Genomic DNA, 17,525 nt, shown 5'->3' on the forward strand with positions numbered 1-17,525 from the left:
CAAAGCTTCGGGTCCAATAGACTTGTACCACTGATCCCACGGCAATATCATCGAAATTTGTTGGGTATTGAATGTTGGTGGACTGGGAAAAGATGAAATGGAGGCCAGAGTCCTAAAAAAAAATAGATTTTTCGCCTTTTCAGAATTTAGAAAAGTCACTTCAAAGGATTCTGCCGCTAAAACCTCTCCAGTCCCATTCTTGTGCGATATCACGACACCTGATGAGCTGGAATCTGAAATTTTGGTTTATTTTTCCATTTAATTTCAGAGTTTTCTTACAGCACGCCGCTTCAAAAGCCTCTTCGGCAAGTTCCAATGCAGACACACAAAATGCAAGTCATGCATTTCTAGGCCATTTTAACGTGGTGGCCTAGAAAATCAAACTTGCACAAGTTAGGCCACCACTTCGAGATGAAATTCGGTGTTCGCGAAGACTACTGTAGATTACTGTAGTAGTTAAAAACAACTTGTCCGCATTTTGGCGTCATTTTGTTTGTTTGCAATGAAAAAACTTCAAAAAAGAAATTAGATTCTACAGTAATCTACAGTAATTTTCTTCAACATCTAATTTCAGACAAAAAATTCGGAAAAATCGAAAAAAAGTCTTCAAAAATAGCTGAAAAAAACCTTAAAAGGTCTAAAAATTTTGCGAGAAATGGAAGAAAAAATCGCTAATTTCTCGAAGTTTTGAATTTTGCCTTCTGGAAGTTTCTGGAAAAATCAATTTTTTAATAATGAGCTAGAAAACTCCAATTTCCAAATTCCAGGCCCGCGAATTCCTCAAAACCACGATTCAACTCGCCGCCAAATGGTCCCGTCACTGTTCTCGCCATAAAATGACAGTACAGGACGTGGAGAATGTGCTCAAGTATCAACAAAACATGGGATCACTGAAAATCGCGACTGTGGACACTTTAAATATGGGCATTAATCAAATGACACAAGTTCAGGGGACATCTGGAACGTCAGGAATATGGACATTCCAGAAGATGGATGTGGATGTTGAGAAGGATGATATCGAGACGTTTGTACAGATTCCAAGGGAGCTTAGAGTTATTTGTAAGGGAGAAATATGATTTTGAAGCAAAACAAAAAATCGGTGATCTATTTCCGATGGCGAAATATAGAATTTCTAAGCCACCGAATGTTGGTTTTTAGGCTATAAAAATAGGGGTTTCTAGGCCACCTAAAATAGGGTTTCTAGGCCACTAAAAACTGAAATTCTAGGCCGCCAAAAATGGATTTCCAAGCCATTAAATGAGAGGTTTCTAGGCCATCGAAAACATGCTTTCTAGGCCATTCAAAACAGGGTTTCTAGGCCACCGAAAATGGGAGTTTCAAGGCCATTAAAATGGGAGTTTCAAAGCCATTTCAAACAGAGGTTCTAGACAACCAAAAATAGGGTTTATGGCTCCGGGACGTTTCAGAACCCGACGTTCAGAGAAAAGTTCTGAAACATCCGGTTCTGAACTGTCCAGTTCTGAAACGTCGTGGTTCCGAAACGTCGGGCTCTGAAACGTCCCGGAGCCATAAACCCTATTTTTGGTGGTCTAGAAACTCATATTTTTAGTGGCCTAAAAACCCTGTTTTCAATGACCTAGAAAGCCTGTTTTTGGTGGCCTAGAAACCCTGTTTTTTGGTGGCCTAGAAACCCTGTTTTGAATAGCCTAGAAAGCACGTTTTTGATGGCCTAGAAACCCCTACCTTCAATGGCCTGGAAATACATTTTTAGTGTCCTAGACTTTTTGTTTTTAGTGGACTAGAAACCCTATTTTAGGTGGCCTAGAAACCCCTATTTTTATAGCCTAAAAACCAACATTTCGGTGGCCTAGAAATTCTATATTTAATGACCTAGGAACGCAATTTTGGGTTGCCTAGAATTTCTTTTTTAGTGGCCTAGAAACCCGATTTTTGATGGCCTAGAAAACCTTATTTTTATGGCCTAGAAACCCCTATTTTCAGCCTACGAACTAGTGAATGAAGGGCAACCCGTGCAATCCGAATTCACACCGAACGTCGACGACGAGGACGGCAACTACTACGAGAAAAATGGGCCGGCAGTGATGGCGCCGATTCAGGAAAAAGTCCTTCCGCCAACCTCAACGTCATCGTGTCTTTCAATGTTTCGAGAGACGGTAAAATGTGCGAAAAGCGACCAGAAAGTGGGTCTGAAGCATCCGACACTGGAGATCCTCACCGTTGAGCAGCAAATATTTATGAAGGATATTATCACGGTTTGCATGGGGCAGGATGATAAGAAGAGGCATGAAGCGTTGTATACGTTGGAGACGGATGCGGGGTTGCAGGTAATAAACTAGCGTTTTTGGAGTCCAAAAACAGATCTTATCTAGTCGAAATAGCATCTTTTGAGCTCGATTATCTCAATTCCTGTAAAAGATATGAAAAGGTTGTCTGCTAACAAAGTGTTTATGATAATATAAGCAATATTTTATCAGTTGACAGTTTTTCGCTATCTCTAATGGGAACCGAGATAACATGAGCTCAAAGTGGACGGTTTTTGTGGGCGACTATCAGAAGCTCACTCAGACCATCAACTTTGAGCCCTTATATCTCATTTCCCGTAACATATATCGGAAAGTGGTCAACTGATAAAATGTTTATCATGATATAATCTATATTTAATCAGTTGACAGATTTTCGATATCTCTTATAGAAAGCCAGATAATTGAGCTCAAAGTTGGATCTGTGGAAGAGCTTCTATTAGAGAAAATACGATAATAAAGATTTCCAGGTCAAAAATCCCCATAGTTATCACGATTCCCACTTTCCAGGTATTCCTTCCACATCTCACCGAACGAATCTGCAAATCGATCTCATGCAACATCTCCCAACGATGCCTATCACTTATCATCTACGCCGGACGTGTCCTTCGATCTCTGTCCCATAACAAAGCCTGTGATATGAGTGTTACGGTAGGTATGCGGAATATCAGAAGTTTGAAAAAAAGACTAGGCAAAAATTCCAAAAGTTCTGAAATTCAGCTTTCTGGAGGGTTTTTCACTGAAAATGGGCAAATTTTCAGCTCCACCACGTCCTCCCATCGCTTCTCAGTTGCTGTGTATGCCGGAATATGTGTTTGCGACCCGAGACTGATAACCATTGGGCGTTGAGAGATTTTTCAGCCAAAACGTTGGTTGGATTGGTTAGGTAGGTAGTTTGCGCTGAAAATCCGAAATTTGATGGCCTCGAAAACCTATTTTCAATGACCTAGAAACTCTGTTTCTGGTAGCCTAAAACCCCGATTTTTGGTGGCCTAGAAGCCCCATTTTTTGTGGTCCAGAAAATCTTATATGGTGACCTAGAAACCTCTTTTTGGTGGGCTAGAAAGCCTGTTTGCTGTGGCCTAGACCCCCTATTTTGGATGGCCTAGAAACTATATCTTTGGTGACCTAGAAACCCCATTTTTGGTGGCCTAGAAACTTTATTTTGGATGGGCTAGAAACTATATTTTTGTTAGTCTAGAAAACCTATTTTTGTGACTTAAAAAAAAACCTGTTTTTAAAGGCCTAAAAACCCCACTTTTGGTGGCCTAGAAATCCCATTTTTGGTGGCCTAGAAACCCCATTTTTGGTGGACTAGAAAACCAAAACTTGGTGGCCTAGAAAATCGTTACTAGGTTTTCTAGGTCATAGAAAGCTCCCGTCACAAGCATTCCCATTTTTTTCAGAGACCATGTTGACAAACGCGACGGTGGATTCACGGCCCGCCGCCTCTTCGATTTCGCTCATCGAATCTTCCGAGACCCCGCCTCCTCATACTCCATGATCTACGGAACCATCCACATCCTCCAGGAGTTCGTCACCGAATCCAACAAGAAAGCCACGTGGTTGCTCGCGGAACTCGCCGAAATGAGCAATCGATGCAAGCAGACAGTGGAGAACGGGAATCGAATGAACGCGCAAAGTTTGGCGATACAAGAAGCGGCGAAACTCAATCAGCACATTGTAAAGAGCGAGGGAACGATCCGAAGTCGTCATAATATTCCGATTGGTGGTGGTGGTGTGAATGTGAATCGCAGATTTCTTTGATCTCAGATGATGTGTTTCTCTTGTTGAATATAATGAATTTTAACTTAATTTTTCAATTTTTATTAGGGAAACGACAACTCGTTCATAAGATTTGCATTAGAAGCTGCGGGGTTTGGTAGAAGACTGTAGCCATAGCAATTGCCAACTTTTGTGTAGCCCTGAGCAATCAGCGCTTCAGATTCGGTTGTGGTCCAGGTGTAGATAATAGCTGGAAGATTTTTTCAAAAACTTATTTTTGATGTTTTGACTTTTTCAATTGATTTATTGTGTTTGCGTAGGCAAATTTTTATTTTACGACGCACTTTTTGAAAAGTATGTCGTCAAATACAATGCTGCGTACGCAAACACTCTCTGGCATGTTGACGCGCAAATTCAGTCGACTAAACTCACAAGAATTATCAGCGCTCTTGAGAAAATCAATTTCCACCGTGGCTCCACAAACTTTAGACTTCATACAGTAGCCGCTGCCACTGCGGTACACAAACGCGCCGTCGTAGTCCTGCGTGCAGTTTGGGAATCCCCAGGGAGGGTTGACGAGAAGTGTACAGGCTTTGGCTGGAAAAATTCTCGGTTTTTGATGGCCTAGAAACCCTAAACTTGGTGGCCTGGAACCCCGATTTTTAATGGCCTAGAAATCCATTTTTGGAGGCCTAGGAACCCTATTTTGGTGGTCTAGAGGCCCTATTCTAAATGGCCTAGAAACCCGAATCTTGGTGGCCTAGAAACTCACTAACGTCACTCCAAAGTCCGTCGAACAATCGAACCATATACGGTTTGCAAGTGTTCCAAAACCCGGATTGATCTGTCAGAGCGGTCCTGGAAATCCCTGAATTACTGTATTTGCTCTAATAGAATGGCTCCGCCTTTCAGCTTCCAACTTTGAGTTCATATTATCTCGCTTGTTGCAAGAGACACCAAAAATCTATCAACTGATAAAATATAGCTGACATTATGATGAACATTTTATCAGTTGACCACTTCCTGATATCTGTTAAGGAAATGAGATATAAGGGCTCAAAGTTGATGGTCTGAGTGAGCTTCTGATAGGCGCCCACAAAAACCGTCCACTTTGAGCTCATGTTATCTCGATTCCCATTAGAGATAGCAAAGAATTGTCCACTGATAAAATATTGCTTATATTAACATAGACATTTTATCCGTTGGCAACTTTTTGTTGGACGGCTATCTGCCTTATGGCTTCCCAACAGGACGCGGGTTCCTTACGTCGTAATATACGCCACATTGATGAGACCCAATGTCATCGTCGAAGTGATTCGGAGGGGAAAAACTGAAAATAATCTTCAGAATGATTTCTAGAAACTTCCAGAAAAGGACTCACAAGTACTCATCACATTCCAAGCGTCCCTTCCACAAGCCACACCTCTATACAGAGGTGTCGCGGCGTTGGTGGATTGGATCATCTCGCAGTATCGAATGTAGTCAGTTGTCCATGCTGAAATTCGTTTTTTTTGTAGTTTGTAGCGGTGATGGGAGGAATTTCCGTTTCCGTTTTCCGCCCGTTTTTTTGTGGAAAAAAATTTTTCGATTCCGTTTCCGTTTTCCGGAAAAATCGCCATTTTTTTCAGCGGAAATGGAAAAAAAAATGTAAAAACCGACAAAAACATTGAATGGAAACTGGCTCGAAAAAAACATGGAAAGTGATGCAGATATGGTCTTTAAAGATGGGGGGACAGGAGATTTTGCGGGGGATTTTTGGGGCCAGATTATGCATTCTACCGTGACGGTGTACAACGCTTAATGTCACTCTGCGTACAGCTGTCGTCCTCACCATTATGTTTACAATCGGGCGCCCACTTCACTTTTGCCCGCGTAGCTCAGTCGGTAGCGGTGCTGTACCCCTGATCTGCCTGTCATAAGTTCAACTCCCCAAGGGACATATTCAAACGGATTTTCGAGAACATTATTTTTTTCGTGTCCCTCCACCTTTAAACATTAAAAAGTGTTCATTATCATGTTGGATGGAAAAAACCTTGAAAAAACAGACGAAAAATGGGAAATTTCCGTTTCCGTTTCAGTTTTCCGTTTTCCGCCCGATTTTTGAAAATTTTTTCCGTTCCCGTTTCTTTCAGAAAAATAAAATATTCCGTTTTCTGTAAAAACTTTTTACTCGTTTTTTTCCGTTTCCGGTTTCCGCCAAAAAAAAAATTCGTTTTTCCTCCCATCACTGGTTTGTAGTGCGACTACAAAAGCTACAAACTCACTTTCATAGGCGCTCAGCTGTGTGGAGACTTGAAGAACGAATAGGGAAGAGGCTAGGAATAAAAGGTGGATCATTTTTTGGAAAATTTGAGTATTTGGGGTTTTTCGAAAGAATATTTATAGGCAGAGAGGAAAATGTATAGTTTATTTGGGAAAGAATAGCTTCTGGAAAGAAGCCAAAATTTGGTGGACAACTATAATATATATATATATATATAATTTGAGAATAAATATACAGAAATAGAATCAAGAAAGCGTTTTTTGGTCAATACTGGAGGCACTGGTTGTACGATTTTTATCAAATTCAATCAAATTGTTCCAGAGCTTTTCTAAAATTAAAAAAATTATTGTTGTTACAGTTTTTTGCAAAATTTGAATCTCCAAACTGAATGCCCCCCACCCCCAAATCGTCAACTTTGAGCCTGTATATCTCGTTTCCCGTAAAAGATATCGGAAAGTGGTCAACTGGTAAATTGCTTATCATAATATCACCAATATTTTATCAGTTGACACATTTTTTATATCTTTCACAGGAATCGAGATAACATGAGCTCAGAGTTGACGGTTTTTGTGGGCGTCTATTAGAAGCTTACCCAGACCATCATCTTTGAGCCCTTATATCTCATTTCTGTAACAGATATCGGAAAGTGGTCAACTCATAAATTATTTATCATAATGTCACAAATAATTTTTCAGTTTACAAATTTCCGCTATCTTTTACAGGAACCGGGATAATTGAGCTGGAAATGTTCCGAAGACTAACATCTGGTTAAACAAAATAAGATTTTATTTAAAATTTCATTAAAAACATCAAAAAGATTTTTGATTCAAAAAAATGGTGGCTCATTCTCCAGATTCGTTGTTGTACTTCCCGGATTGGCCAACTTCCCATATCCATAACAGCTACCAACTTTGGTATACCCGAGAGTCGTAAAACGGGCGGCGTCAGCTGGCTCCCAGGAGTAGAGAAGCGCTGAAAACCCAGTCTAGAAAAGCTACTGGAAGACGAAAATTACAAGATCCATCAGCATTTTTATAGAACTCAATTTCTGTGTTCGCTCCACAAACTTTCGAATTCATACAATAACCACTGCCACTGCGATAGAGGAAACTTCCAGTGTAGTCTTGTGTGCAGTTCGGGAAACCACTCGGTTGGTTAACCAGGAGTGTGCAGGCTTTTGCTGAAAATTCAGGTTTTGACCTAGATTTCAAATTTTAAGTTATGATCTAGATTGTATTTTTTAGACCATGACCTAGATTCAAATTTTTAAGTCATGACCTAGATTCAAATTTTTAAGTCATGACCTAGATTTCATTTTTAGGTCATGAGCTAGATTTGTTAGGTTATGACCCAGATTTTTTAGGTCATGCTTTAGAAACTCACAAAGATCACTCCAAAGTCCATCGAACAATCGAACCATGTACGGCTTGCACGTCTTCCAGAACCCCTTTTGACTCGATAACGCTTCACTGAAATTTTTTAATTTTCAAAAAACCTGAAAATCTAGGTACTTACGTAGTTATCCATCCAACATTGATAAGACTCAATGTGGAAGTCGAGGCGATTTTGAGAGGATACACTGTGAAAAAGTATAATTTTCCGAGAGAGAGAGAGAGAGAGAGAGAGAGAGAGCCCCAACACTTAAACTTTGAGTTTAACTATCTCAGTTTCTATAAGAGGTAACAGAAAGGTGTCACCTTGTAAAATACTGCAATTTTTTGCCAGTTGACGAGTTTTTGATATCTCTCATAGAAATTGAGATAGTTAACCTCAAACTTGAGAGTGTGTGAGCCCTTCTATTATAGCGGTTACGGTAGTTTCACTCACAATTACTCATGACATTCCATGCCGTGTAGCCACACGCGACACCTCCAGACAGGGGAGTCGCTGGATTCGTGGATTGAATCTGCTCACAATATCTGGTATACTCGGGGGTCCAGCCTGGAAGAATCGGTTTTTTGTTGCCGTATCTTTGAGCCCATACCGGCTCATGTAAGAGATACAAAAAATGGCCAACTGATAAAGTATAGTTGATATAATGATAAGTATTTTATCAGTTGACAAAATTTTGATATCTGTTACAGAAAACGAGATATATGGGTTTGAAGTTGACACTTACTCGTATAGGCACTCAGCTGGGACGCCACAGGGCTGACAAAAAACGGAGAAGCTAGAAGGATAGAAAGTAACATATTTTTTTCAATAGTTGACTGTTCTGTATCATTTTCAGCTTTTTATAGCAAACTGAATACTTTGAATGTTTGCTTTTTTCGTCAAAAAAGATCAGCTCCAACAATAAGAATAACAGGAAACCCATGATAGTTTAAAAAACCATATTTAGGCCAGACTATTGAAACATGAGAAAATATACAAGAAAAATGATATTTTGTGTAAGATGTGTGATGACAAAAATTCACAGAGATTGACACATTGTGTTTAATATTGCCCAAAATTGGTTTCAGACGATTTAGCCCTCATTTCATTTGAAAAATAGATAAATTTTAACACACTTTAATGCAATGAAAATTTCTGGTCGGAGCCCCCCTTCAATAGATAATTTTAATAACAAGAAGTGAGAAGAGTTTTTTAAATAAAAACTGAAAATGATTCACTGTGCATTCTTCTCATCCTCCTCCATCATTGTTGTATAGTCCTTGTTGGGATTCAGAACTTTCGAGTAACCATAGCAATTGCCAACTTTGATGTAGCCCACTTCGGTGAGAGCTCTGGTATCAGCTGTGGTCCAGGAGTAGACAAGAGCTGGAATTTTTTCGAAAATAATAAGGTTCATAGTTTTATCATTATCATAAGTAAACATAATTAAATTTAGTAAACTTTCTATCGTAAATATAACCGTAATCTCAATAAACCCCCTAGTACATAGAATGTCTTCCAAACAGTCAACTTTGAGCGCGTATATCTCACTTCCTGTGAAAGATATCAAAAAGTTGTCAACTGATAAAATGTTCATGATAATATGATGAACATTTTATTCATTGCCTACTTTTTGATATTTTTCACAGAAACTTGGATAAATTGGGTCAAAGGTGATAGTGTAGGCCTCCTAACTAATGACCAACACCCTCCCTCTAACTTTAAACTTTGATCCAATTTATCTCGGTTCCTGTAAAAGATATCAAAAAATATGTACACCAATAAAATATTACTGATATTATGGTAAACATTTTGTTAGTTGACTACTTTTTCATATTTTCCACAGGAAATGAGATAAATTGGGTCAAAGTTAATGACTTGGGAGACTCACAACTGTTATCAGGGCTCTTCAAAAATTCAATGGTCACTTTTCCTCCACAAACTTTCTCCTTCATACAGTAACCACTGCCACTTCGGTACAAAAACGACTCGTTTGGGACCTGTGCACAGACTGGAAAATCTGGAAGAGGGTCCACCATGAAGGTGCACGACTTGGCTGGAATTGAAGATTCGGATTACTGTAGTAGTTTTCGAAAACTCAAGAACTCACTAACATCCGACCAGAGCCCATCAAACAATCGAACCAAATATGGCTTGCAAGTCTTCCAGAACCCGCTTTCAGTTGATAGAGCGTCGCTGGAATTGAAAAAATATCGAAAAACTAATTTTTGAAAGATTTCATACGTTGTAATAATACCAGTATTAATAAGTCCCAACGAGATAGATGAGGTGATTTCCACTTCGTACACTAAAAAAGTTTATACATTTGAAAAAGCTGAAAATCCTCATTTTTCAATAGATGTACCGTAGCCCCTCCGAACTCTCAACTTTGAGCTCGTATATCTCATTTCCTGTGGAAGATATCAAAAAGTGGTCAACTGATGAAATGTTTATCATAATATTAGCTACATTTTATCAGTTGGCAACTTTTTGTTATCTCTAATGGGAACCGAGATATATGAGCTCAGCGTTGACGATTTTCGTGGGCGTCTATAGAAGGTAACCCAGACCATCAACTTTGAACCCACATATCTAATTTCCTGTGAAAGATATCGAAAATTGATCTAATGATGATTTATAATAATATCCGCTATGTTTTATCAGTTGACACTTTTTTGATATCTTTTACAGTAGCTGAGATAATAACATGAACTCAAAGTGGACGGTTTTTGTGGGCGTCTATTATAAACTCACCCAGACCATCAACTTTAATCTCATATATCTCATTTCCTGCGAAAGATATCAAACAATGGTAAACTGATAAAGTGTTTATCATAATATCAAACACAATTTATCTGTTGAAATTTTTTTGATATCTTCTACATGAACCGAGATATATGAGCACAAAGTAGGCGGCTCCGGAAGCCTTCTATTAGAGCTTACGGTATCTCAAAACAATCCCAGTTAGGTCATGTTTAGGCTCATTTTGAAGACCAGAAAACGCAGATTTTCAAAATTTGCCTCAGCATCAAAAATTCTCGAAACTTACAAGAATTCATCACAAAATACCCGGACAGCCCACACGCCACGCCTCCAAACAACGGATTTGTCGGATGACGGACTGTTTCGCAGTAACGAAGCCCTCTCGGTTTCCAGTCTACAGTTTCAAACTACAAACTACAAAGTCAAACTACGAACTACACCTACTTGCATAGGCACTCAATTCAGACGACACTGAAATTGAGAGACAAGCTAGAAAAACTAGATTAAGAAAATGTCGCATTTTTTGTTGCAGTCTTTCTTTTTTGGTTTTTTTCCAGTTTTATACCCCAGTTAAAGATCAAAAGTTGCTTTTTCTGCACTGAACAATAGAAAGTGCAGAAGAGATTTATGTGGAATAGAATAGAATGTTCTGAGAGTGAATGGGGGAGAGATTTGAGGGAGACCATTTACAAAAAAATAGGCGAAAAAAATCAATTTACAAGGAAGCAATCAAATAAAGAGGGAGGGCTGGGGAAATGAATTATGATAAATGTATTTGACGGGTGAGAAGAATGCTAAATATGTGGGGTGGAACGGAAGGAGAAACCATCCTCCCTCAAAAAAAAAAGGTTGACGACAAGTATAGATCATTGTTTTTCAGCGTGTTGGATTGGTCCTAGGACGAGGATTTTCAGTTGGCTGCACTATCGTTCGATGTAGAGGCGACAGCTTCTTCCTCCTCTTCCTCTTCGTCGGCTTTTCCGGGCACCCAGAGGCCAGAGGCAATGCATCGATCGAAGTGGAACTTGAAAACCTGGAAAGAAGTTATGGAAAACACCGACTAACGCAAACAATTACCTCTTCATCCATAACCTGAGCCAATCCCTTGAGCGCTTCAATGTCATGACTCTCGAAACACTTTCTCATCTCTTCTGGAAGCTCCTCAAACACCTCTTGAGGATCGAGACCCCCTGGCGACGCTTCAATTCTTTTTGCACGCTCCTCATTCTCCACCTCTTCCATCGCAGCTTCTCGTTTCGTTTGAGCGCGAGTTCTCAAACGATCCTCGAACGCTTTCACTTCATCATGATAATGCTTCATGTACGATGGATCAGCAGCCTCGAACTTCTTGAAGAACTGCTTTTGAATCGAAGTATTGGTGGGGACGGCGTTGAGAGACTTCGAGAGCTCAATGAGATATTGAATGATGATGCACTGCTCAGCCATGGTCTTCATCTTCGGCTCGTCCTCAACGATCGCGGCGTTAAGAGCCTCAATAGTAAGCCAATTGGCACTGTAATCCGAAGCCATGTGTGGGTGCTCAGCAAGGAAGATCTCAGTAGCCTTGCATCCTCCTTTCAAGCTTCCGAGTCTCTCCAAAAGACTCTCGTTTTCCTGGAAGAACGTGCCCATATCCTTGGAATCCTCCTCATCGGTCTTCTTTGGTACCGGCTTCTTATCAGTAATCTTGTTGATACGAGAGGTGCTGAACGCTTCGTGTCCGATGGTATCAACGTTCCATGGCGCCAAACGCTCCTTCTCCTCAAGCTCTGCCTCCTTCTTACGCCACTCTTCTTCCTGTCGCTTCACGTCGTCAATTTGTTTTTGGATGTCGGACTTGCAGTCGGTGGTGGCTTCAGCCAACTTCTTCTCGAGATCCTGAAAATTATAAATTTATTGAGGACAAGGTTTTCTCGCAAAAATCAAGTTTCTCACCTCCATTTTCTTGCTAGTTGTCGATTTATCCTTCTCCAATTGCTCCTTGGCCATCTTCTGCTCGGCCATTCGTTCGAGACGAGCCTGATGACGCCATCTGTGGAGCGATGGTGTGTCAATGTTTGGGTGAGTGTCATCCTCGTCATCGGAGACTTCAATGTCCTTCCATTTGGAGTAATCGATCGGCATTTTCTGAAATGTTTAAAATATGTGAAATGAGGAGGAGAAGCGGGAAATCGAAGAGCAGAGGAAGCAGATAGCGTAGCGGAAGAGGATAAAGCGCATCCGTTGCTCAGAGCAACAAGATAATCCATCGGGATTATGTAAAGGACAACATGATTTCAATTAAAGGAAAAGCGAAACATTCTCGAAAATTTTTAAAACTGACGATGCGATTTCGATGGTATAATATTTAGATGAAGAAGAAAATTCGAAATTCTGTGGAGAAAAATGAAAGCGAGAGATATTTACGGAAACGGGGAGAACGGAATTGATAGAAAATACGTATCTCCCCGATTCGGTCGATTTTCGTTGTTTCTAGGAATTCGAAAAAAGAGAATTTAAGACAAAAATGATGATTTTTAGTTCTTAGCAACCCAAAAAACCAAAAAGGTACAAGGAAACAAACTCCGCCCACGGTTTTCTCGCACCTTCTCGAAGCGCGAAGAACGCACGCGCCGCAACTAAATCGCTCGTAAGGTTTCATGCTTTGTACGCAACTGCGCGTAGAGGTGTTCACACATATTTGAGATTTTGTCATTTTTTGTGCGATTTTCGCCGGGAAAAGCTGATTTTCAAGTGGGGGAAAAGCCGCAAAATTTCGAAGAATCTTACAGAGAAGTTTGAAAAATATCTCACTCACTTTTGAACTTGCTATGTCAGGCAGTCTGAACTGTTGTCTCTCTTCGCACTCACACATCACTAGCCACGTTTTCCACCTCGAGACCTAGATGTTTCCAGGATAGTTCAACACGCACTATGACGCTGATTTCCTCGAAGCTTCGGTACCTGCTGCTCTTCTACGCCGCCTTCCAAGCCATCCAGTACGGTCTTCGCTGGAAACACTACGATATCTCGCCCAAGCAGTTCAAGGGAATCGCAGCGAAGGCGGCGAGCGCTCCAACGGCTTCACAGTCAATTTCCACATTGACATCTGGAATGCGCAGCTACTATGACCCAATAATGCCACGTCATATCGAGTGGCATGCTATGCAACTCGGAGGGCTCAGTTTGAGGGTGAGTTTTTGACAAAATCCTTGGCTTTGACCTAAATTCCGAAATTTCCAGATCTATCCAATTATCACCGCTTTCACCGAGTTCGCCGCTGCCTTCTCCACCCCATTCCCAACATCCGGTCGCGCTGGATTCCACTGGGCCAACACCACGTGCACAGTACTCAAAGGAAAGGTCTCCAGATTCAACGATGGCACACAGGACGACACATCGGAAGCTTTCTCCAGTGGAATGGCCTTCAGACACGGACAGTTCGAGTCCTATGTGTACAACTTCGAGAAGGACACTTTTGTGGCGTGTTATGGCCGCGGCTTCCTCCCATTCTCCTCCACCGTCCACTGCACCTCTGGAATCTCGTTGGGCGAGCCGCTCTCAGTCGTCAAGTTCTACATGTCTCAAGTTCAAAACTACTGGAATATGGCCAGTCAGACGGCTAGCCGCATCTTCAACCACTACAAAGCCCGTGCCACAGGAGAGCTGTAAATGCCCTTACTGACCATCAACCCGTTGCATAATTTCTTAAATTTCTCATTTATACGGTTGTGTTTTATCTCTTTTATCTCTATTGCATAATTTATGTTCAATGTATCATTTATTTATTCAGACAATTTTATTCCATTTTTCATCACAACACAGAAAAAATAGGAGGTACATTATTAGGAGAGAGACCCGATTCATTAATATTATCCATCATTCACTTGTACTTGTAGCTTCTCACTGTATTGCTCTCGAAATCCGTCACAAACGCCTTGTTCTTGTGCACAAAAATGCCACATGGCGCCTGGAACTTCTCCTGGGCTCCTGGCTCAATAGAGTACAGGAAGTCGCCCTTGTAGCTGACTACGCCGATAGTTGTGCGATCCATGATCTTGTCAGTGAAGATGACAACGATTTGGCCGGTAGAGACGTCGCAGGTTACTGTGGTTACGTTGAAGCGGCCGCTGGAAAAATAAAAGGAAATTTAAATTCACATTGGAGCGCGTTTGCTTTACTGACAGTTTTTAAAAATCGCTGTGACTTTGCTCAAAATATTTTCTGCTGTAAATTTCTGTTGATTTCTTGAGCATGCACACTAATACTGTGGTATAATTTCAATGTTCGAAAATTCGAGGGTGGGCGGAGCGTAGGTCCGGTAGCGAAACCCTTAAAGGCGCATTTAAAAGAGCATGCATTTTGGTAATCATTTTCTAGCCTATTTTTTCGATTTTTAAACAATTTCAATTTTTTTCATGCTATTTTTTTTCGGAATTTTTGGGATTTTTAAACAAAAAACTCAAAATCTATGAAGTTTATTTTAAAATTTACCGTAAAATCTGTATTGATATTGCATGCAAGTCTATTGTTCAAGTCACCTCAAGGGGTGCAACTCTATTAGAGGGGCAATTCAAATAGAGGCTGCAATTCTATTTTTCAAACTACGAAAATTTTGAAAAAAAAAGTTTTATTATGAAAATCAACAAAAAAGTAACAAATTGAACACAACAAAAGGAAAATATTCAAAAAATTGAGGCGTCACTGTCATAGTTATTGTCTTCTTCCTCGGCATGGTTCATTTCTCCATCGTCTTCCTCAATTTCAATATCTCCCAAAATCTCCTGAATTTCTTCCATTTCTCGTTCTGCTCGTCTTGTCTTCAATAACTGTACGCCTTCTGGAATTTCTCCATCTTTCTTGAAACAATGAATTGCCTCATCATCTTCGCCATTTCTTCCATTTTTTAATCCGCATCCTTTGAATGATCTTACAATGTATTCCTTCGGGATATTTTCCCACGCCAATTGAATCCATTTCAAATAAACTTCCATACTGGGAGCACGCATATTTCCCGCCGGGGTGAACGATTTCGTTCCATGAACCATCCAATCTTCGTACTCTTTTCTGATGAAAGATTTAAACATTGCGTTCCAATATACATCTGGAGCCTGAAAAATCGGGTCACGCAAAGTTTCAATAAAATCTACTCACTTGTAAGAATTTTGTGCATCCTCCAGGAATCACCGCAGTGTCTAGTCTCAGTTGTTTCAATACTTTTTTAGTGTCTGTACTGATGTGGCAACGGTAAGAGTCCCATACTAACAACCTTTTTCCGAACATTGAGTGACCGAGAACTTTTTCAAGAAAAGTTTTTGTGATTTCATCGTTGAAAAATGTTCTGTCACACCAAACCAACTGCAAAGTTTTTCTAAATGTTTCCTCAATACTTTGCACTGGTCTTTTTCTTGGAAAAAGTACAAAAGGTTTGCACTTAAAACCGTCTGATCGAGCGCACAGCATTACTGTAACATGCAATTTCTCGTGTCCCGTGGTTTTCACTGAAACCTGAAATTGAAACGTTTAGCTTGTTATTTTTGAGTGTGCTGACTTGTTTAGATCCTCGATCCGCTACAGTCAAACTATTCGAACAATCCAGATAAACCGCCGTCTCATCACATGCGAAAATTTTGTCATAATTATTCATGGCAATTAATCGTTCCACATAAAGGAGAAAGTCAATAATTTTCTCCACATAAAACTCTGGCGGTTTTTGACAGACTGTTGTAGCACGTCTACTCGAAAATCCATGCCGCTTCAAAAAAGAAACCAGCCATCCATTCGAGAACTGCAACATTTAATGTTTAATCTCAAGTAGGTAATCTGTTTTCAAACCTTCATATCACTATTTGAAATAGACTTGGCGCGATTCTGGATTCCAATACGAGTAATACGAAGCTTTTTTTCTCTTTGCTCTCGGACCCATTCCGCAAGTTTAGTATCAAAATCTTTATCATTCACTTTACGCCCTGCGCCATCAAGCCGTTTTTTCTTTTTTCCATTTTCAGCGATTGTTGCTATTATTTTTTCTTTCTGAGCTCTCCATTGTTGCACATTTTGTCTTGAAACTCCAAATTTCTTAGCTGCTTCCGTGTTATTTTTTGATTCTGCCCATTTCACCACCGTAAGCTTGTAATCCAAGGGGTGGGCTCCACGCTTTCTCTTTCTAGAGTTTCCACCAACTTTTTCAACGTCTTCCACGTCTTCCACGTTTTCCACGTCTTCCACGTTTTCCACGTCTTCCACGTCTTCCACGTTTTCCACGTCTTCCACGTCTTCTACGTTTTCCACGTCTTCGAGGACTTCTTCAGAACTCATTGCTCGTGTTGCTCGCTTCAATAAATGGAAAATATTGTTAAAAAAACAAAGAAAAATAAAAATAAATCAGAAATTAAGTAGGTAGTTTAAAAAAAAAGAAATTCGAAAAACAACTGTGCAATTGTTCGTCACGGTGTCCCAGACTAAAAATTGCACAGTACTCCCGGCGGAGCCGCAATTCTGCTGGAGATGCAATTGTATTACGGGGGCAATTCAATTAAAGGCTGCAAGTCTATTTTTCAAGTGCCCTCAAGGGGTGCAAGTCTATTAGAGGGGCAATTCAAATAGAGGCGCAATATCAATACAGATTTTACGGTATTTTAGTTTTTAGGCAATTTTTGGAATTTTTGAGTTTCTGTGTAAAAAAACAGCTCGAAATTGATAGAATTTATCAAAAAAAAAACAAAAAAATAGACCAGAAAACATTCACGATAATACATGTTCCTTTAAATGCGCCTTTGAGGATTTCGCTACAGTACCGAAGCTCCGCCGACTCTTGAATTTTCGGCATCGAAATTCGATCAGAGCAATGCCGTAATTAGCTTAATCATCATCCGAGCGCAATTACATGAATAAAGCGAATTCGCTCCATTGCTAAAAACTTACCCATGCTTGGGCATTGGTGTCCCAGGTGGTGACACATTCAACTTCCTCAACATCCTTCCAGCCGAATCATACAGAAGCAACTCATCTGTCGTCCCCACGATGACGTCATCATCCATCCCGACGGCTACACACTTCACTTCGGCTCCCTTCGTTTCGCGAACTGGAAAACTTAGCACTGGCTTGAATTTGCCATCAAAGATAAAGATTTTGGTCAT

The 17,525-nt window shown here is 40.3% G+C and overlaps 5 protein-coding genes across 5 annotated transcripts in view; 1 reads left to right on the forward strand and 4 right to left on the reverse strand.

Moving 5' to 3' along the window:
• Positions 1–4,111: 4,111 nt before the first annotated feature.
• On the reverse strand, positions 4,112–6,344 carry CBG07093 (the record flags this gene model as incomplete). The annotated part of the gene is made up of 6 exons (XM_002632177.1): positions 4,112–4,257; positions 4,440–4,604; positions 4,780–4,865; positions 5,274–5,337; positions 5,389–5,502; positions 6,272–6,344. The coding sequence occupies 6 exons, from the start codon at positions 6,342–6,344 to the stop codon at positions 4,112–4,114; spliced, it is 648 nt and encodes a 215-aa protein (XP_002632223.1).
• Positions 6,345–7,096: 752 nt separating this feature from the next.
• On the reverse strand, positions 7,097–10,052 carry CBG07092 (the record flags this gene model as incomplete). Its single annotated transcript, XM_002632176.1, has 11 exons — positions 7,097–7,242; positions 7,286–7,450; positions 7,654–7,739; positions 7,786–7,910; positions 8,185–8,286; positions 8,781–8,814; positions 8,883–9,030; positions 9,536–9,700; positions 9,755–9,840; positions 9,889–9,952; positions 10,010–10,052. The coding sequence occupies 11 exons, from the start codon at positions 10,050–10,052 to the stop codon at positions 7,097–7,099; spliced, it is 1,164 nt and encodes a 387-aa protein (XP_002632222.1).
• A 1,265-nt stretch (positions 10,053–11,317) lies between these two features.
• Cbr-cdc-37 lies at positions 11,318–12,531 on the reverse strand (the record flags this gene model as incomplete). The annotated part of the gene is made up of 3 exons (XM_002632175.1): positions 11,318–11,440; positions 11,485–12,285; positions 12,343–12,531. The coding sequence occupies 3 exons, from the start codon at positions 12,529–12,531 to the stop codon at positions 11,318–11,320; spliced, it is 1,113 nt and encodes a 370-aa protein (XP_002632221.1).
• A 789-nt stretch (positions 12,532–13,320) lies between these two features.
• CBG07090 lies at positions 13,321–14,058 on the forward strand (the record flags this gene model as incomplete). Its single annotated transcript, XM_002632174.1, has 2 exons — positions 13,321–13,578; positions 13,630–14,058. 2 exons carry the CDS (start codon positions 13,321–13,323, stop codon positions 14,056–14,058), a joined length of 687 nt encoding a protein of 228 aa, XP_002632220.1.
• A 211-nt stretch (positions 14,059–14,269) lies between these two features.
• Positions 14,270–17,525, reverse strand: part of Cbr-nhl-3 — a gene marked incomplete at both ends in the record, with an annotated part of 12,106 nt that continues 8,850 nt past the window's right edge. The window contains 2 exons of the mRNA XM_002632172.2: positions 14,270–14,516; positions 17,311–17,489. Of these exons, the coding sequence (XP_002632218.2) occupies positions 14,270–14,516; positions 17,311–17,489 (426 nt within the window). The remainder of the gene's footprint in view (positions 14,517–17,310; positions 17,490–17,525) is intronic.

The sequence above is a fragment of the Caenorhabditis briggsae genome (genome assembly GCF_000004555.2).
Source record: "Caenorhabditis briggsae complete genome, chrII, whole genome shotgun sequence".
NCBI classification, from domain to species: domain Eukaryota; kingdom Metazoa; phylum Nematoda; class Chromadorea; order Rhabditida; family Rhabditidae; genus Caenorhabditis; species Caenorhabditis briggsae.